At 38.1% G+C, this 23,372-nt stretch overlaps 2 protein-coding genes across 6 annotated transcripts in view; one reads left to right on the top strand and one right to left on the bottom strand.

Moving 5' to 3' along the window:
• Positions 1-3,074: 3,074 nt before the first annotated feature.
• Positions 3,075-8,227, top strand: DNAJC19 (DnaJ heat shock protein family (Hsp40) member C19). 4 transcript variants are annotated; one of them, XM_062583135.1, is made up of 6 exons: positions 3,075-3,161; positions 3,664-3,715; positions 4,014-4,087; positions 4,472-4,548; positions 5,936-6,006; positions 7,460-8,227. In XM_062583135.1, the coding sequence occupies exons 1-6, from the start codon at positions 3,159-3,161 to the stop codon at positions 7,528-7,530; spliced, it is 348 nt and encodes a 115-aa protein (XP_062439119.1). In that variant the 5' UTR covers positions 3,075-3,158; the 3' UTR covers positions 7,531-8,227. The 4 variants fall into 4 exon arrangements, with proteins under 4 accessions (XP_062439119.1, XP_062439121.1, XP_062439120.1 ...); XM_062583137.1 differs by lacking the exon at positions 3,075-3,161 and adding an exon at positions 3,362-3,474; XM_062583136.1 differs by lacking the exon at positions 3,075-3,161 and adding an exon at positions 3,362-3,515.
• A 1,517-nt stretch (positions 8,228-9,744) lies between these two features.
• Positions 9,745-23,372, bottom strand: part of FXR1 (FMR1 autosomal homolog 1) — a 38,693-nt gene continuing 25,065 nt past the window's right edge. The window contains exons 9-17 of one of the 2 annotated variants that reach the window (XM_062583133.1): positions 22,568-22,646; positions 19,870-19,979; positions 18,778-18,864; positions 17,700-17,907; positions 15,960-16,163; positions 15,052-15,252; positions 14,222-14,302; positions 11,613-11,704; positions 9,745-10,748 (exon numbers count right to left, since the gene is read on the bottom strand). In XM_062583133.1, the coding sequence (XP_062439117.1) occupies positions 10,578-10,748; positions 11,613-11,704; positions 14,222-14,302; positions 15,052-15,252; positions 15,960-16,163; positions 17,700-17,907; positions 18,778-18,864; positions 19,870-19,979; positions 22,568-22,646 (1,233 nt within the window). In that variant the 3' untranslated portion in view covers positions 9,745-10,577. The remainder of the gene's footprint in view (positions 10,749-11,612; positions 11,705-14,221; positions 14,303-15,051; positions 15,253-15,959; positions 16,164-17,699; positions 17,908-18,777; positions 18,865-19,869; positions 19,980-22,567; positions 22,647-23,372) is intronic. The other variant, XM_062583134.1, reaches the window with a different exon arrangement.

The raw sequence follows: 23,372 nt of genomic DNA, 5'->3' as shown, positions 1-23,372 counted from the left end.
TACATTGCAACATTTCAAAGAACAGTCTATATGCCAATAGACAGACCCCAAATTATTTGGATTTCTATTCAATTGAATATTTTCAATAATTTTTTTCTGCCTCCAGGCTGAGTTAACAGATTCATTCACTCCCCATGATCCAAAGTGTACCAACAAGGCAAATCCTTCCATCTCACCTGAGGCTGAAACTCAGCTTTGGCCTTTTCAGCCAAAGAAGGCAATAACTCTTTCTAAGCCCTTCCTCTAAAAGACAGGCATTTTCTTTCCCTTCAGTTAACACAAAACCTCTCTCCTAAGCAGAGACTGCCCAGGATCCCCCTTCCTGGCTTTTCTTCAAAGGGCTGCCACAGTAGAAGAGTAAGGTAACAGTGATGAGCCCTTCCCCAGCTCACATGGAAGTCTTACATTTTGTAAGAAGTCTGTCCTTTTTCTTTAAAAATGAGAAATTTGGACAGAAAAGCAATAAAGAGGAAATGATTTTAAAATCCACCCCTCTTCTTTTTCTTTTTTTTTTTTTTTTTTTAATGTTCTTTTTCACTTGCTAGTTCCCCTCTCCACATCTGGAAAATTCTTACAGGCTGGAAGGGGTTTTGTGCTCTACGGTGAATGGATTTGATTCCTTTATCAAATATAAGAGTTTCCTTTTACTTCCATCTCTTGAAACACTTAGGGATGCTCAGTACAAACATCCTAAGCAACCAAAACCATTCTTCTAGCCTCTTTAAAAGTAAGCAAATTATTTTCTTGTAATATTAGTTGGATGACAGAAGGAAAGGGAGGAGGTGGAAGAGACCATCTCCAAATACCATCTCAGAAGATACTAAATCTTGAAATTTGAGGGGAAATTTGAGGGGGGGGGAACAACTCAAACTCAAGCTTAGGACATAGGCAAAATGAACTCATACAGGGTACAGAGAAGAAAATTCTGTCTCCCACTGCAAGAGCCAGCATAAATACAAGCTTCTTAACCAACAGTCAACTCTCATGCTAAATTGCTTGTGATAAAGCTTGCAAGTCTGAAGCCTTAAGCATTAAAAACATAGCATAGTCTTCATATCCACCACGGGATCCTCTAGGTGCTCACAAAGACCGTGACATGGTCCACAAGAATTTAAGGTGGCACCAAAGCTATTAACTTCTGCAACTAGCTATCAGAGAGTAGTATTTAGAGGTATGAGTTATGACCAGTTTGAACTTAGAGCTAAAGGTTGGCATCTTCTTAGTTATTCAGCTCCCAAAACTGTGACTTTATAAGAGAACTACAGATGGACACTCAACTATTTTGTTGCATATGACGCTATGTTATTAATAGATGACACTATATTATTAATAATATTCAAATACAAGTACCAGACCTGTAATTCTCCCTTATTTTGTAGTAATCTTGAGCAATCAAATAACTGAGCTTGTCCATCTGGAACCAGTGCCCAATAATAAATTTACACACACTGCCCTAGTGGTTAGTCCCATTTACTGGCAGCACAGCAGGGAAGCCTCCATTAGAGTGTAAATTTTCAGAATTCGGTGATAATGCATCTGGAACAAAAAGGATGAGGCAAGAGCAGAGTCAGCAGTAAAATGGGATGGTCAGCTAGAGGGAGAAAGAGATTGAATTACTAGAAATAAAAGAAGGGAGCAGTAAGGATGAAGATTTTTTTTAAAAAAATACAAGTATAAGTTTAAAATAAAATGAAATGGAGTGTATGCTTTAACAAGGATGGAAGAAAAAATACTAAGTGTAGAAAGGAAAAAATACTAATTGTAGAAAGTTTATCTGATGTTTGAGAAGCCTCTAGATCAAGAATGAAATCACCTATTTACATAAAGAACATGCCATCTAAATAGACATTTTCATAATGCCATACCACCGTGTTTTTTCTTTGACAGAAATTACTGTGAGATCTCTTCTGGTTCTGAGCTCTGTAAAACTCCCAGTCAGTGCCAACTTTTGTGACAGATTTTGTTACATTGTTGTGTTTAATAGTTCAGTGCAGTACACAGATTTCAAAGAACTTCACTTGATTCGGAATTGGGTGCCAGCAAAAAGGCAGGTTTTCTGACACGTTAAAGCAGTGCCTACCCAGTTCGTTCTACGTTCAAGCAATCCACAAGCGCCTTCAAAATTCTCAAAAACACGGAAACACCGCAACGTTTCCGACTAGCGTTCACTACGACCTCGCAACGCTCCCGTCTCCGCAGCGGCGTCGCTCCACGGTTCCTCCGCTCGCGTGACGGTGCCAGCCCTGCACGACCTGCACGTGTCGCCGCGGCTGCCTACCGGGCGAAGGAGACGAGCTACCCGCGGCCAGCTGCTGCGCCGCCAAGGGAGGCTGGAGGCCTCCGGCGCCCTTCGCGGGCCGCGAGGCCGCGCTCGCTCTGCGCTCGCTCTGCGCTCGCTACCTGCGGTCGCCAGCGCCAGCGAGCGGCTGCCGCCAGCGAGCGGCCTGGGCACGGCCACGCTGGAGACGCTCCCACAGGCGCCGTAAAAACTGGTTACGATCAGGACTGAACAAAAATGTGCCCTTTGGGGGGGGGGGGGGGTTGGGTGCTTTCTTTCTTTCTTTTCTTTTTCTTTTCTTTTTCTTTTTTTTTTCTTTCTTTTTTTTTTTTTTTGAAGCTCTTCAAGCATTCACTCCGTCTCCTATATAGCTTATATAAGGCAAAAGCTTTAGGCTTTCATCCTGGAAGTCCTCGGCCCGCTCCTGAGAAGCGGTAACCGACCCCGCACCGCTAGCGAGCGTCTCAGAAACGCCTCCAGCTGCACCAGGCTGCAAAACACCAGCCTAACCCCGACGCGAGGCTCCCGCGGGCCGCTCGCGGCCAGCACGGGGGGCAGCGCCGCCGCCGCCGCCGCCGCCGCCGCCGCCGCCGCCGCCGCCGCCGCCGCCGCCGCCGCCGCCGCCGCCGCCGCCGCCGCCGCCGCCGCCGCCGCCGCCGCCGCCGCCGCCGCCGCCGCCGCCGCCGCCGCCGCGCCCCTCCCGCGCTCCGGCCGCCCCGGCCGCCCCGGCCCCTCACACCGCGAACCGCCCCCCACGGCCCGGCCCCGCCCCGCTTTACGACAGTCGGCGGCGGGCTTTGCGGCCGGCCCTGGTGCCGTACGGCGATCCGCTGAGGCGCGGAGCGGCGCGGCGGCCCGCGCGTCCGTCGGTGCGGGCGCCATGGTGAGCGCGGCCGGGGGGGGCCGCTCCGTCCCGTCCCGTCCCGCCCCGCTCCGCTCCGCTCCGCTCCGCTCCGCCGGGCCCCCCTCGCGGACGGGGCGCGGGGCGGCGGCGGGGCCTGGCTGCCCCGGGCCGCGCCGCCGCCGCCGCCCCCGTCGCCCCCGTCGCTCGGCTCGGCGCTTCCGCGGAGCGGCCTGGCAGCCCGCAGCGGGGCCGCTGCCGTGTCCTCGGGCTCTGCGCGGCCCCTGAGGCCGCGTGCGAGCGGCAGGACGGCTCTGGGCGTCCCCGGGCGGCTCGTTAGACCACTGGAGCTCCGGTAAACCGCAGCACAGCAGTTTCCCTGGCCGTGTTGTTGAAGTCAGTCGAGTCCTTGTGAATGGATTTATTCAACCCGATAATAGGGACAGGCTTCTTCTTTTTTTCCTTCTTTTTTTCCTTCTTTTTTTTCCCTTTTTTTCCTTTTTCTCCTCTGGTAAGCAGTTACTCTCATTTCTCTCCTTCACAGGCTAGTACGATGGTAGCAGTTGGCCTGACCATAGCAGCGGCTGGATTTGCAGGTTTGTAGAAGATGTGAGGACACTGAACGTACAGTTGTGCTTCGCGTTGCCTGTTTCAGGACTGATGCATTTTAAGGTAGTTAGTATAATTTTATTAGCTGATAGAGGACACTGTTTTGGGAGAGGCTCTACTGAGAAACCAGGCTATAATTAAACAAAAGATCAAAGTCTTTTTTTTCTTATGTTGCAAAATAGCTTTATTCCACATTCTATTCCAAAAATTACCAGACTGAATTTCTAAAGCTTATGCAACTTGATTTCTAAATACTTAGTCTTCTTAAACACTAATTTCTTTAAGGTCGTTATGTGTTAAAAGCTATGAAGCAAGTGGAGCCACAAGTAAAACAAGCACTTCAGAATCTACCAAAATCTGTAAGTTTTTGTTTTATCTATAGCATCTATTTGCAAAAGTTTACTCAGTTCAGACTGTTTTGTCTTTGTATAGCATTAATGGATTTTCTCCTAATACTAAGCATAATTTTGTCAATAATAATTAATCTCAGTGATTTTAACGGTAGTTGATTAATAGAGAAGATGTTTTTGGCAAGTCTTACTTAGTACTTGTTAAATAATGATATTCCAACTGAATTTCTTATTACTAGTTCAAAAGAACTTCATAAAACTCTAGGAGACTAAAAGCTTCAGTAGCTAGTAAGGCAAGAGTTGCCTTAGCTAAACAATCCGTTGATTGTCTAGCCCAATGTAATTTAACTTACGTAACTTTTTTTGTTGAATTAATGCATCTTCCTTTTTCAGGCCTTCAGTGGTTATTACAGAGGTGGATTTGAACCCAAAATGACTAAACGAGAAGCAGCTTTAATACTAGGAGTAAGGTAAAAGGAAATTTATTAGAAATGCAGGGTACAAACAAGGATATGGTGTTATCTACTTGCTGGCCTGGCTTGAACAGTACATAATTGCCAATGCTTAAGACTGTCCTGTGCCCAGCTTCCCCTGGGAATGTGCCTTCTCCCTCCTCCCCTCCCCCCCCACCAGTCAGGAATATTTGGGAAACATCCTGTGAAGTTTTGCTGCTTGTGATAGTCTGAAGGCTCACAATCTAGTTATGCTTAACGTTAGTAACTTAAATCATTCATAGCTGTTTCTAAATCATTAACTTCAGTGAGTCAGAATCATTTATTAGTGCTTGGCATTTTAGGATTTTCTATGCTTGCCTGAGATTCTCTGCTGTATGATAGCATGCTTAAAGCTAAATGTAACTGGACTGCTGTACATCTACAAATCCTGAGCATGTTCACAAGCTACATACAGGTCCTGGTAAATTTGCCATTTTCAAGAAGTCTTGGGTTTATTTTTGTATGGGGAGCATGGTTACGCTGCTTGTGGTTATGACAGCTGTTCCTGGTGAACTTCAGATCCAGCGTGAAGGAGGCTGCACGCCTTCTTGCACATGTAGTTTCACTTCCAGAAAACCTTGGAGACAAATATGGTAGTCTGCAGGATTTGTGTCAAAAATTAAAAGTCTGAGATGAAATACACAAGTTTACCTAAGGAGATAATTAGCTGTGTAGTAAGAACCATCTATCTTTTAAGGCAATTTCCAATTGGAAAGTTTGTATTCAAGATTTTTTTTTACATAAACTTGATCTAAAAAAAATCTTTTTTCTTTTCCCCTCAGGAGCCTTTGGAAAGGCTCTAATGAATAGAGCTCCAATAAAAACATTACAGCAAAGTTCTGTTTGTTTTCTCCTGAACATTGAAGTTCAGGATGAATTCGCACAGGCATTTGACAGGGCAAGCCATCTCTGGGGTAGACATTGCAGTGTTATGGTTACATTTACTATGGGATTTTGCCTTTGGTAGCTGCTTCTGCAAGATGCTGTAATTCTCTTAGTATCAGTGGGAGCTGAATAAAAGAACCACTCTGAGATACTGCAGTGCCAGGATAACTGTTACTGATCTTAAAAGGAGCTCAGTTGCTACCAAAATGGTTTTCAAATATTTTGCCCTTGGCCCTATTTATTTTTTTTCTGATCTCCAAGTGTGAGTGAATGTTCCCTGGCTTATTAGATCATCATAGAAAGTCTTCAGGCATAGGGTATTCTGGAAAAACCTTAGAAACCCTCTTCAGGACTTACATGCTATGTCAGTAATAGAAAGGAAAAACATAGGCTTAAGCCACACAGTGGATGGGTAAGAGGTTCCTTCCAATGTTTATAAGATTACTTCTAGTCATTTCTTTTTTCTTCTTTAAACTAGTCCTACAGCCAATAGAAATAAAATTAGAGAAGCTCATAGGCGGATCATGCTTCTGAATCATCCAGATAAAGGTAAGTAAAAATGAGTCACCTAGTACCTGATTTTGGCCCAGATTAAAGGACCCATACCATTATAGGGAATAAATATGGTTACCTTGCCTGCTTAAAAAAAGTGAAAACAAATCTTAGTGAATTCTTGTGGTTTTTGTAGTGTATTTTGTATTTGAATGCTTTAAAGCAAGCACACAACTTTTGGTGCGTCAGCTTGTTTCTTGCTCTGTATCTTCTGTGCATATCAGTTGAAAATACAATTTGCTTTTTACAATGAGACTTAAAATCACATTAATTCTAGATGATAGACCAGCATATGTTTGTGCATTTTTCTCTATCAATCACACAATTTTCTATTTGGATTCATTGATCAATCTCTGTAAATAACAAGTAAAGGAGTGGGTTTTCTGCCATTGTTGAAGATGCTAAACATCCTGTGAAGTTTTGTTGCCTGTCATAGTCTGAAGGCTCACAATCTAGTTATGCTTAAAGTTAGTAACTTAAGTCAGCCATACCTGTTCCTAAGTTAAGTGAGTCAGAATCATGCATTAGTGCTTGGCATTTAACTTACTGATCCTCACTTGGAAGGCAGAATCGCTTCCTTTAAAGTGACTAATGAACTTAATTATTTTGCTTCTTTTATGCCTTTAAATCCAAAAATCATCCTTGAGCTATGCATAGATAGCATCTAGCTGAAATTACTTTGACATTAACTTTATTGAAACATAAATAGACTCTTAATGAGCATATTACATGTTTTACCTGACCTAAGTTAAACTAAAGCTTTGAAGTAAATTAAGGGAGAAATTTTAGTACACACTACAAATCTGCGCATCTCATGATCAAGTATGATTTTGGTGCACCTGCACTGTGGAATCTATTTCAGTATCATCATAAGTCATTTGTATATCAAATACAGAATGAGTTCATCTGTACAGCAGTGGTCCCATATTCTGGCCTTGATTTGAGAGGTTTATCTGCACGCCTGCCAGTTTAACTGTATTCTAATGAAATTTGCTAACTGTCTGCAATAAATTGCTAATTTAACTATCTGTATTCACAAATTTTCTTTTTTTCATGCTAAGTGTTAGTGACCAATTAATTCATGATTGATTAAAAAAATGGAGAAGCAGCAATCCATTAAAATGAAACAAAACTCCAACCTAACAGGAAGGAACAGTAGCAGTAGGAAGGAGCATGATTGATTAAAAAATGGAGAAGCAACAATCCATTAAAATGAAACAAAACTCCAGCCTAACAGGAAGGCGCAGTAGGCAGGATTAAGTACTGCAGTCATTCCACGTGTAATTGTTCATGGCTTCAGTCATAATGCAGTTTGTTCTTTTAACTTGAATACCTTTCAAACAGTAGTCACACCTTTTTTGCTGGTGTGCATAGTGTACCACTAGTAATGACACACAAATAAAGGGTGTTCTTTTTCTTATAATGTGATACGAGTTTATTTTTCTTCTAGGTGGCTCTCCATATGTGGCAGCCAAAATCAATGAAGCTAAAGATTTACTGGAAGACCAAGCTAAAAAATGAATGTAGGAGGCAGTAATTCAGTTTGTTCATGTAAATGAGTATTTTTGATAAATGACTTAAGGAAAGTTGCAATGTTAGTCTTTTGACTTGGTATAAATTAAACTTGGAGGTGGGGGAGAAATCCAGAGAGGTATTTCCCTTCCTCATCCACTTAGTCACTTTTGAGAAGGTACCTGAGGGAGTAAGGCTTGGAAGTTTTTTTAAAGCTACTCTTTGGTTGAAGTAAAAAAATCTACCACTCTGCAGTATTTTCACAGTGTCATATAGCAGTAATCTGGTTTGGACAATTATTTTTGCATGTTACCGGATACGGATAGACTGACGTGCTGTTGGCCTTTTATTAAACTAGCTATATTTCAAGTTCACCCTGTTGTTCTTCAGTACGCTTAAGTTAGCCTATGCTGAGGATACTGATGAAGAAGGTCTTCCAGAAACAGAGTTTATGGGAAAGGAGGGAGGGAATGAATCAACAGGTGTTTTTTTTTTTGCACAGAAAGAACTAGCATAGTTACCTGGTCAGTTCTAATTCAAGAAATAAAGCATAAAATACTGAATGTACTTAGCTGATGTGCCTTGTGGGGAAAAAAAAGGCTGGTTCAGCTACTTTGTGTTACTGATCTGGAATGGGCCAAGTTTTCCAGTTACTACCAAAATTTGATTTTTATAGCATTTAATAAAGCTAAATTTTTAATACAAATATTGTAGTTTCATACATTATCTTACGCTACAAAGTCAGAATTCGCATACTGGAGGTTTGCATTTATATTAATTAGGAAACAGGAAGTCTTTATGTAAATCAATTAAGATACTTGAGCTTTTATCAGGCTACAAAGAGCCAAGCATACACCAGCGTAACCCTGTGTATCTGAATTAGTGCTGAAGAGTTCAGTCATTCTGCAAAAGTCTTGTCAATCTTTTTGCAACTGAGGTAAAACTGCTGTATAGCTATGTTGTAGTTGACACCATCCACAGATACACACATTGAATTTCAGAACTTGCCTTTTTCCAGATTTAATATGCCTGGGTATTTCAACAAGAATAGTGCAACTAGTTGTACATCCTCTGTATCAACTTTGCCTTTGATGTAGCTGTATTACTGCAGACTAGTTATATTCAGGGGAAAGTTAACCATCAAGGAGACGTTACATGTATTAAGAGAGGATCAAATCAGTTAACGCTACGTACAGAGTAGAAAATGTTTAGAAACCACAGAGAAGAGGGATAACTTGTGCTTTACTGTGGAACTTGAAGCAGAAAATAAATGTGGGGGGAAAAAAAACAACGCTATGCAGCAGATCCAGAAAATGAATCTTTCTATGGTCTATACAGAAAGAGCAGGCTACTCAAGTAAGTTCTTTCCAACACAATAGTATTGACCATTTTCAAATGCACCTTTAAAAACAGGGTGGAAGAGGGGTGTTTTCTCCACACCTGTGGTACCTATTATCATTCAACAGGCTCATGCTTGCTTTAGAGCAGTAACATTTAACTGCATTTTTTTCTCCACAAGGAAACACTGTCAATGGGTCTCAACACTTTTACATCATACCAAGAACTCCCCCATCTCCTTAAATGAAACACATACGCAAAACTAGTTGAATTGAGTATAGCAGCTAAAACATGCTTCCAGGCATTTAATTTTGATCATTATTGTGATAAAATTATCTGTTCTCTTTTGTTTGTGGGCAACGCTAATGAGCAGCAGGAAGCAGATTTCTAAGTTTTTAAGTTTTATCAACTCACTTCTGACCAAATCCGGTAAGATTTTTTTTCTTTCAAGTTTGCAGTCAGCTCTACCCGCAGTTTTTCTAGCTTCTTACAACATCCCTTGCTTCCCAGCTTTTTTCCCCTCTGTCACATCTGTGCTTACTACCTTGTTCTTGCTCACGTACCTGAAAAGATCCATTAGTATGTCATGCTTCTAGTTTCTCAATTAAAAAACTATCTGTTAATTCCTACGTATGTTAGTCAGGTTACCCAGTTCTCCAGATTAAAAAAAAAAAGTTAAGTTTTTTAGATATATTATCTGATGTTTTACAGCATCACCTTGAAGAATGCAAGGTGAGTATGTAAGGAAAAAAACCCTCCAAAAGTGTTAGAAGTTCAAGCTGCCTGGCAAACAAGTTTCAATAGTGTTAACAGCTTGACAGTCTTAAGTAAATGGTAATTTAAATTTTTAATAGAAACAGTCAACAGATGGAAGATCAAAGTTTATTTTCTTTTACTACCAGCATACAAAAAAAAAACATATTGCACATCAAACAACCAAAACAAAAATAAAAATACTCTACTAAAGACTAACATATGTAGTTTATACAGAATAAACTTTCTGGAAATTGATCTTTTCAGTAGTTCAGGTTATGTCTTAATGGACAAGACTAATTCAGCTTAGTGTTAACTAAAGCTATGTTTGATTTTTAAATACTGTACAGTTTAATAAATAAACCAAACAAAGCCTCAATGTAGAACAGTCACTGCCAATGTCACCCAGTATCCCTGCAGATTATGAGAATTTAACAAATGTATTCCAGTGGTCTGCAGATTTTTCTTCTACATACAGCATTTAAAAAACATGTATTAAAACAGACCAGTTTCCAGACTAAACTAATGGAGAAATTACATTTCAGTGCAAAATATTTTAGACTGCATTTCTTTCTAGTATTCCTCAGGTGAAGAAGTGGTTGCATATTATTAAAAATGTAACAAAAGCAGCTAATGCTTTCATAAAGAGTATTATGTTAGGGATCCCCCTCACATCTTTGCCATATTTTGAAAACAAAATAACATTTCCTATAGCCAGCAATTTTGTTTATTTAAATGTTACATATACTATCTCAAGGCACATCTGATGATATATTTATAACACAGTAGGTGTCAAAGTATGTTTAACATATGATTTCTTCAGGATCCCTCCCCGTTCTGTATTCCAAAATGGAGGAACTGAAAGTGCGGTGTCAAGACTGGCGATCCATATTCTATCTTTGGCAAGCTTATACAAGCACTATTTTAAATGTAATGTAAAAGAACTGTAAACTAGGAACTTCAGTTTATGAAACGCCATTCAGCACTGCTTCTTCCTGATTATTTCCCTCCTCTTGTACTGTAACTTTCTTTTCATCAGGACTGTGCTGTAGTTTAGAAGGCTCATCTCCAGGAGTTGTAGCAGGACCATTCACTGCCTTTTCAGAAGGGCTGTTTTCATCAATCACATCTTTTGCCTAACAAAAGAAAACAATGTTAAAATTCCACCAAAAAAGATGTAGAATGTAACTGAATTTCACAGCAGCTCCCCCAGCATCTTTGCAGTAGGGGACACCTGTTGTCTACCTGTGCCCATATCCCATCATTAGCTGATAATTTATAGGATACTTCAGGATCAACTCCTTTAGATAAAAGCAAACAAAGGTAACTTCGAGACAGCATACCCTTGACAATGTTTTACTTCACAATTTCCATTTCTTTATGGGAGTGAAGGCGTTAACTTAGGAGATAAGTTTTATACTGTAAACAGACTTTTAATGGGAGTAAGATTAGATTTTTGTTAATCAAATACAAAAAGATGCATCTCTTATTTTGCTAAACTCCAGAGTAACTTGTGGCAAGAATTCTGATTTATTCAATTTTAAAAATTATTTTTCATGACAGGAAATGCCACTTGTAAGGATAACAGATTTCAAATATAAAATCTTTGTAATATTAAGTTTTTGCAAAACAGTTTCTGTAAGTCACTAAACTGCTCTCCAATTTCCTCTATTTATAGAATGCTTTGAAACTTAACTCTGAAGACTCAGTGAGACTGATGTTAGTTTTCACATTTTATGCTCTAATGTTACATCAGTCAGTACATTATTCTAGAATAAAGACCTCTCATTTTAGTAACCAGCATAATGCTAAAAATCTGCACCGATACTTTACAAGTCAATGCTCAATTTTGTTTTTTTCCTTGCCATTTTTGCTTTTAATGATTTATTTTTGAACAGCACCACTGGTACTTGAGCCAAACACGTCTTTACTGTTTTGCACTGCTGCATGGGAAGAGAGAAACAAAGGAAATATCCATAAAGATAACTTCTTTCTCTTACCGCTTCTTTCTTGGTTTTGGCTAGCGTCTCCTTTGGAGGGTTTCTTTGTCTACTTTGAGATTCAGCTCGTGATATATAATCAGCTACTGTTACTGTTCAAGGAAAAATGTACAGATGACACTAATGTTAGAAGTCTAATTTAGCATTCAGCATCATACGGCTTTTCTGTACAAGTTATAGCATAACTGGGAAACATGTTACAAAAGGCCTTCTTCACACTTTCAGTATCAGCTACATAGCGAGAATCATTTTGATTCTGTTAACAGATTTTCACCAAAATCAGTGCTAACAGGTAATAACCTGAAGGCAGAGTCTTAAATAAAAGGAACTAAGTCTGGTCTGATAGTGTTATCTTATGGGAAAAAGGGGGGCTTTCTATACTGGATTTGGAAAGCACTTAAAGACATCAGACTGCATGCCCTTTAAACTCTAGACTGCATTCGTTACTGGAATTTTACTACCCTGAATAATGAAAAATTTCACACTAGTAAAATAAAGGTAGGTTAAAATACAGAAAGAATTAGGGGAGGGGAGGTTCAACATTATAGCGTCACTTACGATAAAGTAGCATTCAAATCTTTGTTACTTCATGAAGCAATCAGCGAGAGAACTCACCCTCCTGTTATTCAAAAGGCAATCCACATAGTCAGCTCCGGCTTATGGGTGGGTGGATTAAAAGTGATACGTGAACAGACACTGAAACTGGCTCTGTATGAGCTAGCTTGTATTCAAAAGCAGGAGAGCCACGTGTGCACTGCTATGGCCACACTTACTGGACTCTGGCCAGGGGGTTTCTGATCTCTTCTTACCACCTCAGCGAATGTTCTTGTAGCCAGGGTTTGTCTTATCCCGCCCTCTCATAACCACAACAATTAAGAGTCTATTTTTAGAATACAAAGTACTATGAATTTAAATACACATTTGTATTTTTGATGAGCTGAAGCATATTAAGAGTCAGCAAGCATTATCTACTGAACAGTACAATCAATTATATTTAGTATATCATGCATTCAGGTGAACTATTTCTCTGGATTTGGCAATGATTTTCTAAGAGATTTGTACTAGCATTTAAAGAAAAAACATGATTTTTCTGTTACACTAATTAGACACTACAATTGGATTCCTGCATAATTGTTGAGACCACAAGCTTCTGCATTCAGAGACACAGTTCCCTAAAATGGTGTTCTGTACTCAACTCCTATAATATAAAGGCAAGATACGTTTTACACACATGGTGTAACCGACCGAATCTTTAACATTCAGACTTGTAAGGAGGAACCTAAACGTACAGCAACAGAAGTCAATACAGTTAAATGACTGAAGTACATTGATAGGTTTAAATACTTGCTTATATAAGAAGCTTTCCACTAAGTCAAAATAACTGAATCTTAACAGAATTTAGGGAGAAGAGTTTAGTTACTATTCTGTTCTAATTGTGCTCACTTTCAACTTAATAGAAGTTTATGAACAGATTATATCAGTAGAGCGTTTTTCCACAAAGTGTACAGCCTTACCTACCAGGGCTCTTACTGTTTTATTTAAAAACATTTGAGAACTCTAAAACTGTCAGAAAAAATGGTAACTCCACTTTTGGGAGTTTTGCTTTGTTCCTAGACAAACAGTTTTAAGAGAAATACCATAGCTTTTGTAGAGATGACTAGCATCTCTTTACGTTTCTGGCTAAAATTAGTTTCTCAAAAGCAAAAATGAAACCTGTTTTTACTTTTCCCTCCCCCCCCTTTATAAACTCCTATCTGTTTCTGACAAAACTGTGGAGCGCTCAAAAGCGATGAGCTACTTGCCTTTTTCTTAGTTTTAATTGTTGTAAAGCAACAACTTTTTTTCTATCAAGTCAAATGCAATATGAGAGCCACAGATGAAAGGAAAACAAGTATGGGTCAAGTTTTGAGCCTGTCAGCCTAAGACCTTCTGTCACTACTACAGGAAATGTATTTAAAAGCATTTTCTAAACCAGGCATTATATTGAAAATTAGCTAGTTCACCTTTAACATTTCAAGTGTTAGTGCACACAAAGGAAATGCAGCAAGCCACAACAATGAAAAATGGAAAACATGCAATTTCATTTAAATTGCCCCTCCTTCCCACCCTCAATTTGTGGATGTTCACAAAAGCCAGAGACTGACAGCAGCATTCTGATACAGGCACAGGACGGGCAGATACCATGTAAGTTCCCTCACACTGCTCTGCCAGGGCACATACATCCTGCCACTCCAACTCTGCTTCTCAGCCAGTGCTGAAAAGATTGTGTCACATTCAACACAAGTGCACAGATGCAAGTGAGTGCAGAGCATGAACCTTCATTTAAGTCTTGATCCTGGACCACTGAAGTCAACGCAAGTTTGACTATTGACTTCAATGAGAACTGGATAAGAAGCATAAATTATATTTCCAAGCAAGAAGTTAGTTAAAAATTAGTATTAATTTTTTGTAAGTTCTCCTAGTATAAGAAATGTCTTTCATCTTTATCTAGTAGTCTTATTAGTTATTAATCTTTTTATATTATGCAGCTGTATATATTACATGTAGAACAGCAGACAACATTCTTTCATGCTTTTGACCTGAATTACCCACAGCTTCACTCGAATTACCTGGCTGTCTATCTTCTGCCTGACCCCTGAAGCGACGCCTGCGGCTACGATTGCGTCGCTGGGGTTTTTTGTCACTATCATCTGCAATTGCAAAGTTTACCATGAACTATTTCTGATGATTTAAGGGGGGAGGAAAAAAAAAAAAAAAAAAAAAAAAAAAAAAAGTCTTCAGCAGTTTCAGGATGGGGCATTTAAAATTGTTTCTGTTAAAGAGACAGCTAAATAAGACAGACTGAAAGTAAAATGTAATTTTATACTGCAAGCATACAAAATAATCTAAATTTTTACTTTTTTGCTCCTGGCTCATTAAAACATTTAAGTCATTTAAGTATATGCTTAATGACCTCAGATTTCCTTGATTAAATCAGCAACTACATGTCAAATCCTAGCCACATAACTCTTAAAAGAGAAGCTTCTACACTATTAAGCAACTGATCATGCTCTTGTCCCAGTGCATATCAAGAGGCTTTACTACGGGAAAGTACTTAAGCAAAAGCTGGATAGAGACAAAATAACAGGTACTTAAGAAGCTTTCTTGAACTGAGACAGAGGCTAGCAAGGACAAGATAGCATGTTGATCCAACAGTACTGTGTTTCTGAAAACAGCAGTACTAACTGAGCACAAAAAATGCTGGTATATCCTTCAGACAGTTATTATAAGAGACATGTAAGAACAGTAGCGCAGCTCAGTAAACAACAGAACTCATAGCAGAGCCATGGAGGTAGGAGTCTTCCTTCAATCAACAAATTGCAAACTTCAGCAAAACTTATTTTTACTAGTGCAGTACCGTGTTTCTGCTAAGGAAAAGTTTCACAAATGGCCTACATACCTAAACCATTCTCATTAACAGAAGCTGTATCAGACTCTGTCATTCCATCCATTAGAACAGCATCTTCATCAGTCCTTCGTCTGCGTGACCGCCTACGACGGTTACTACTGTGGTGAGATTCACTAGCATCAGTATCCACAGTCTGGTCTGATTCTGTGTTATCAAGTAAGCTGTAAGGATTGCTGTCCGGATCTTTAAGCACTAAATGCAAAAGGAAAAGTTTCCATCTAAGATACTGTAGTTACATGAAATTAACTTCCACGTTGATTTAACTCTACATTTCCAAATATAAAAGCATTTTACAAAAAGGTGTAATATACAGAACCTCTGTATTTATGGTTTCATGCTGCCTTCTATCTGACTACTTCTATAATCCAGCAGTATATATTCTGAGACACTAGTGTGGCAAAGCATTACTTCATCACTATGATTTCTAAAGGAAATAGGTAAGGGATTTTTACTTAAAACTGATTAATTTGTAAATATGTAACTTTTCATTTTGTTATCAGGGTGGTACTTTAGTCTACTATTAAATTGCTATGAATTGGCACAGTCAAATTCTGATAAAACATTAACTGCCATACTACCACTTCTTCGTTATTTTTTATCTAAACTCAAGCTTAAATGGAAAGGTGACCATAAATGAAATACTCAAGATTTATAACCTTTAATAAATGTCATTATCTGTGTGTAGCAGAGGAAGGAAATGGAGAAGATCATCATAAGCAGAACACAAATGAATAGCAATCTAATCACATAGTGCATGACAACAAACTATCACACAACTCTACTGAAATCCAATATATTAAGATTATAATGTAAAAATCAACATTTTAAAGTAGCGGGAGACTACAGAGGAAGTTGCTGGGAACAAAAACTAATCTGAAAATGCATTTGAAACACACTACCAGAGCTAATGGATGATTTGCCGCCACGAGGTCCGCCACGTCCCCGACCTCCAGATACACTGCGTCCTCGTCCTCCAGGACGCCTTCTGTTGTCACGCTGATGTCTGCTCTCTCTGTCATCTTCTCCTGCCAAGGACCAGTCACTAAGTTCATCTTTTCTCTCAGATTCTGTTTCAGAGGGATTAGAGAGCTCAGAGTTTGTACCTTGTACAAAAAAGAAAAGAAAACTCAAGATGAATATGAAAGTTTGGGATCATATTCTGGTTTCACATTCTCAAAGAAGTTTCTTCAACCGACATGACTGGTTATATCAGATATATATATGTACATACAAAGGATAAGCAACTTAAGTTTCCAAGATTCCTAATCTAAGTTTGTTTTTAGTAACATGACAAATAAAGGCTTAAATGTAAATAAAACTGTGTAATTCATGTACACAGAGAAACCAAGGACAAAAAAAATACTATTTCCTGTGTGTATGCTGGAGACATTTGACACAGTTTCTGGACAATTCTGTTAAATTCCCAAGGACAACTTTGCCACCTTATAGCTAACGGATGTTGCTAGGCAACCTCTTGTAGCTATTTTAAGGCTGCTTGAACAATTTAACCGTATATGTTAGATAACATACATAATACCCCATCCTTCCTGAGCAACAAACCGCACACAGCTTTTTGCTACTTAATTAACACCTGCCATTTACTTCGAGCATTAAGAAACTCTCCCAACTAAGTATTCTGGAATAGAGATATTTACACCTGTATGGTTCTGGCAGGCAACTCTCTCCATTTGGGAAACAAAAAATCCAAATGAAATTACACACACTGGGTGTATATAAATAATCTGAAGAACATCCATTACAGTTTGGTCCAACAATTCATCAGGAATAAAATAAAATACAAAGCAATACACTTAGAATTATCATCAGAATTCACCCAACAACCATGGCACAATCCTTTAAGCTACTATCAGCAACAGAGTAAGCAACTCAAAAGTAGCACTCATCAGATTTTGTAAGGAAGATTTTGTAAGCTATATATGCACAGGAGTAATTTATTCTAGTCAGTAAACAGGTTTTGGTTTTCTACTTTTCTCTATTTACCAGAGCAACTATTTATCTTATTTTGTGAAACATTTCTACAGTTGAGTGCAAACTGTCTTTACTTGGGGTGCTGCTGCCGAATGAAAAGTTGACATTCACCCCTTTACAGAACTAAGCAGCAGTTGCTAGTCAATTTAAAAGGTCATCAGAATATATCACTAAATCTTAAACCAACAGTTAGTTCCTGACCAAAACACAAACAAAATTCCAAGAAAACTGTGTAACTGCCTCCATTTTAAATGATTTTAATTAGTATGTCTGTGTGTGTATATATACACACACACACATGTATACATACCCACACACACACACACACACACATCCCTCAACCAAAATAGATAAATGCAAAGTCAGATTTTTTTTTGGCTTATGCCTCCTGGACAGTATCTGTAGCTCTCAACTTTGCATGATATAACTATTATTGAAGACCATCTTACTAGAGTTCAGTTGCTTTCCCTTTTTTCAATTTAAAATTTATTTTATCAAGAAGGTAAACCTAATGAAAATAAAATTACCGTTTTAAGTTTTCAACCTTACCTTCGCTCAGCTATGTTGAGCATCAAAAAGTCTAAAAACAGTTATGAATTCAAGAGTATATTGAGTACTTAATAGATGTTCTACAATTCAAGAAAACTCACCGTAACCAGATGTGTAACTGGGGCCTCTGCGACCTCTCCCTCTTCCGCTGTATGATCTGGAACCTTGTACTGAGGACAGGGTACTCTCATCAGTTGTATAGCCCTTTTCTTTTTCAGGAACTCTAGCAGAGGAAGGTCTGAAACCCATACCAATCTGACGCAACTGTTCATCTATCTGAAGCCTCTCTAGTCTTAGTTGTTCTACCTCCTACATAAAGAGAAATAGAAACATTGTACTGCTGATGAAGAAATGCCATTCCTCCCCTCTCAGTGTAGCGTTATCGACACAGTCATCATAAAAAACAGCAATCCTTTAGGAGAGTCAACACCACCTTGAAATTGACTGGAAACAGAACCGAATTATTCTGCAGCATCTATGTTTTTAAAGAAGTCTCTAAAAATTTTCTCATAAATCACCATGCTGAAAGACTGTTTTTGAGATTACTATCATCTCTCTTAACCACATCCTGCCTCACATTTTCAAGTCAACTAAGAAAGGCAAACTGACAAAGAAGCACTGCTCAAATTCATTACTTCTGTCAAACTGACACTACGACTCCACACAAAGCCAACTGATTTTAATGGATAATTGTTTTAATAAAATGCTACATACCTTTTTACTCAAAGAACAAATTTTCTCATGACTCATTACTAAACTGTTCTATTTGGTAGCTGTGAGTGTATCAAAGTTGTACGGATACATGCATACGTACAGTCGGTTTGTGTGTAACTATTAAATATTCCATTCTACACTAACAAAGCATTGGTCACAACAACCTAACACTAATGTGAACCAAAAAATGGATAACATTTCTAAAATGTCAAATAGAACAGTGCTTATAGTCCAATTATTTCAACACTAACAGTACTAAGTAACCATAATCATGTAATTAAAGGCTCATGTAACACCTATACACAAGGGAGGGTTCAGGAGGGTTCAAGTCACTGAGCTTCAGTGCCCAATTTACAGATGAACAGTTTAACAATTACCAATTCCACTGAAGTTAAGGATCTCATTACTTCAAGAAAAGTTTCCTTTACAGCTTCTTTTTCCCAGAATACAGAATTAAACACTTACCTTTAGATAGGCAATGTGGTATTCCAAAAGAACTTGGACATTTCCAATGCTTTCTTTAGTACCAACGAATACAAATGGTACCATTCCCTATAGAAACAAAATGTCAAATCTTATTTTCAGAAAGAGTATTATCACAGAAAACTACATAAATGTTCTGCTCAAATTACACAAATGAGTGTAATAATCAAAGATGCTGACTGAATCTTGGGCTGCATCACAGATGCACTAAAAACAGCTCAAATATTATATGGACGGCAGGGCATATAATATATGTTAAGGACTGAAGACTGTCTAGAAGCCCCAGCAACCTGTTCCGGCAGTCAAGATAACCTGATGCATACTGTCTACAAATCACAATACGGTCACTGCACAGGTTTCCATCATGGCAGGCACTGAAAGACTCCCCAGAAAATAAACGTCCAGTGGTCAATTAAACCTTACAATATGATTTTTGTCTAATGTCTTCATAGGCTTAAAATATGCAAATATTAAAATTATTGCTCCTGTATTATGCAGTTACAGTACACAAAGGAGAAATTTTATTTTTGCTACTAAATGCAAGATTCTCTTTAAAAAAATTTCTTGAATTGTTTCATATAAAATTTACTGGGAGATATCAGCCTGAAGAGACTTTTAAAATTTATGTCTCTCTATACCCATAGAAAAGTTATAAAGCTGGCTTTGTTAAACAATCCACAAGTGTGGCTCCATCCCAATATGCAAATCACAGACACCTGAAAAACCTCAGCTAATTTGCTGTCTGTCCTAAACATCTTTAGGCAGGGGGCCCAATGAACAGCAATTTTATTCTTTTTGTAACATGCACAGCATCATTAGACGTTAGCCGTCAAAAAAGACAAATGCTGTGCAGACCAAGATGCCTGTTTATGAATGGCGTAATGATACAAAAATGAAACACTGATCCCATTCCAATGTCCTAAGTTAACATTTTATCTTATTTCAGTCATGCCGCACGAATTTTTAACTTCTACGTATACTACACTATGTTTTCTTTTTGTGAAAAAAATGCAACATTACTGGTTTCAAAAAATAATCCAATATAGCTACAGGAAACAAGAAGAAAGTACTTACATCTTCTCGAGGCAGTTTATTTTCATTATCTCCTTCAATTCTCACCCTCACGACTCCAGACTTGTCTACAATCTCCTGAATCACTTTTCCATTTTTTCCAATAACTTTTCCTTCAGAGGGCAAAAATGATTAATTTTGAACCAACATGCAAAATAACATACTGGGTTTCTTGACATTTTCAGTTAAGTATAGCGTAACTGCAACAGCAGCCTGACCCCCCCACTGTGCTGTAAGAAAACCAGGCCAAAACTGCCAGTATGATATCCAAACTATATACATGCATGCATATACAAGGCAAGTTTTGGTCAAGACCAATACTATATTCAAGTTTCAAATAGAACTAGACTAAGACTAAAATGACATGGAAGTTTTACAGATGCCTATTGGAAATTTAAACTTATTTCAGTTCAGAATTAAATTATTAATGCACGTGTTAAGTCAGGAGTTAAAAAAAAAAATCAAGCCTTCTTGTAATTTTAAACTGCCAACTCAATGTACACTTGAAGGCCTCTTAAAAATAATATAGTCAGAAACTACTCAATTTGTTTCTAAAATTTAATTTGGCCTGTACAAACATAAGCATTATACATATTCTCCATATTATCTTTCAAATATCTACTTTCAAATCATGTGTGATCTAAAATAAAAGGTTCTTCAGAACCCATATATTTACATCTCAAGAGTGACTGACTCATTTGTATCCTTCTTCAAAAGCTTCAGTTTTTCCTAAATCTAAAGTTATATGGAAACACGTCTTCATCCCTGCTACATTTATCTAGCACTTAAAAATATTTAAATATAATTTATGAGTAAAGGAAGGTAGAACATTCAAAAAATAGGATATATCAGAAGTTTGACAATAATTCCATAGAAGAATTCTTTATAGTAGATGTTATGATAGAGTGCAGAAGTGTTAAGAATTCTGTCAAGAATTAAGAATCTACCCTCAACAGCTCAAATAGCTTAGCACCTTGTTTTTTAAAGATCTTTATTACGAAAAAAAAAAAAAAAAAGTCCTTACAGTTTTAAGTCTACAATCTTATTTTATACAGCGGTTCTGTTACAGCTCAAGAAATAAACCACACTGCTTACATGCTTAGCCATTCTTCCATGGCTAATGGTTAGCCAATAACTTGGGAAAAGGTCCTCAGCCCTGAGAGGCTGCGGTCGCTCAAACTGGTGGCTCAGTAGATGGCACTCTTCTCTCTTGGTACAGAGAGAAACGTAGCGGGCATAATGCGATAGCTTCAACTTGAGTCATGAACGCTCCCCACGCTTCTAAGTTTAACTTGGCTGTCGTCAGAAAATGTAGCTAAATATTATTCTGTTTAAGTAAATGACCTATGGGATTTAGCCAAGATGGTCGCTTTCATTGTAAATTTAAAATATATGATTGTTTCACAGAAGCATACAGCTACTCCAGGCCACTTCTCAGTTGGGTATGTTTCTATGACTAGTGTTGCGATTTCTATACAGGCATGTTCACATTAATCAGAATGCCATACAAAACCCATAAAAAAATTCTAGTTGTAAAACAGATTAGATTTAGCTGCAGAGGTTCTTGGTTCAGCTATGCTTGCTGAGTGAGATTACAGAAAAAAATTTGTTCTGCATACACTTACAATTACTCTGCTGAGAATTAAGTAGCCCTATAGGTTGAAACAATGTTAAAAATTGGTCAAAGAGAATCAGGAAGTTGAATCAGATATGTAATTTTTACAGGTCCTATTAAAAAAAAACTATACCTTAACTTGGTCACCTTGAAAGTCTAAATTTAATGGCTTGCAAATAAATTATTTAAATTACATAATCCTTAATAAGCAATCCCTAAGCCCAAAACTATAGAAAATAAAAGCTGTGTTTTTAATTTCTGCTTTGGATAGTCCAAACTGTTGTTGAGTAACGTGCAACATCTGCATTCCTAACACTCCCTTCATCCCTGCATTGCCTGTGGACAGGTAACGTAGAGAAGGAAGCGGCCAGATTAAAAGCACAACAAGCAGCTAAGTAAAAGCAGAACGAGGTAACGAAATGGAAAAGGACTGAAGACTGAACTGGGAAAGATGCATTCTTCTCTGAAAGGGGAAACAGAGGTAAAACCCATCTTCAAGCAGTTTATAACTACCTACCCTAACATGTATTTACAAGTCTTGCAAAATTCAACTTTCATAAAACTAACTGCAATGGAAAAATGCCCATTTCTAGACTGAGGATGAACTCTCACAGTAGCGCTCACTTACAGAACAGCTCAATACCATCTGAACACCACATCTAACCAGTCTGAACCTAGAAGGGGGCAATGATACTAGAACTGTTTTGTGTCCTTCTTGCTATTCCAAGGTAGTACTTTCATATTAAATCGTACAAGTTAGTTTTAGCATTTCTGAGTAGTTAATTTTGCAAAAGAATTTCTCTGCTCTGCTAGCATCTGAAATTCTAATCTTAACACTAAAATCAGATTGTACTAGTCTGAAACTGTTAAAATTAAACCACTCTGTGGGGTAAAAATTGACAGTAAGTTATCAATAATATGTATGTAGTGCCTCCTAATAAACCATGCTGCATATTTTAAAAGATTAATCACTTTCTGCTTAAAAGGAGAAATCAAATATCGCACTAATATCTAAGTCTTCTATGCACAGTCATGCTGATTAGGTTCTCTTTCCCCAATTTTTGAAGTTTTAGCAATATTACATACCAACAAGATTTCTGGGAACCTGAATAAAATCCTCCACAAATTCCAAGTAACTTCTAGCCTTTTTTACTGCATCAGCAGTCTGGAAATGAATAAAAAATTGAGTTTATTTGTGAATTCAGTATGTTAGAAATAAAACTCTGTTCCAACAGCTGCAAGTCTTCCAAACAGCTACAAAAAAAGAAAGAAAAAAGGAAAAAAAAAAAGGAGGAATATAGATGAGATTCATCTAGCTTAGAACTAAACGAATAGAGAAATAACTGAGTAAATTCAGTAGCAAAGCAAAGCACAAGTAATGAATAAAATAACTTTTTCATGCTATTTTAAGACATTTGAAAATATCCTCTGCAACTTATCACAAGAAAGCCCAGTCTTAAAAATACCCTGCAGATCCATCTTGAAGTAGTCTCTGGTAGACATCAATTGGGGGAAAAAATGCCTAATTATATTATTTTCTCCAAAACCTAGAGACACAATTTCCAAATCTAGAGTCCATTTGTTTATCACAAAGGCTCTTTACTGAAAATAACCTTTTAAAAAGTCCTGTCAGCATTCATAGAAATTTCAGCATACAAGAATATTAATTTAAAGGAAACTCTAGATCAAGCAACTTTTATTTCATCCCACTTTGTATGAGTAACTAAACAGATGGGCAAACCACAAACCTACAGTTTTACCCCTGCATTTCTGCTAGTAAAACTGGCTTTGGAAGCATCCAGTTCTTCCTAGTACATGCCAATTAAGCTGATTAGCATGCTGATGCATGCTATCATTGAAGTTATTTTGTCAGCAACATTAATTTGATTTA

Source organism: Rhea pennata, chromosome 9 (genome assembly GCF_028389875.1).
Source record: "Rhea pennata isolate bPtePen1 chromosome 9, bPtePen1.pri, whole genome shotgun sequence".
Taxonomy (NCBI): Eukaryota; Metazoa; Chordata; class Aves; order Rheiformes; family Rheidae; genus Rhea; species Rhea pennata.
This window is presented reverse-complemented; position numbering and strand designations above follow the sequence as displayed.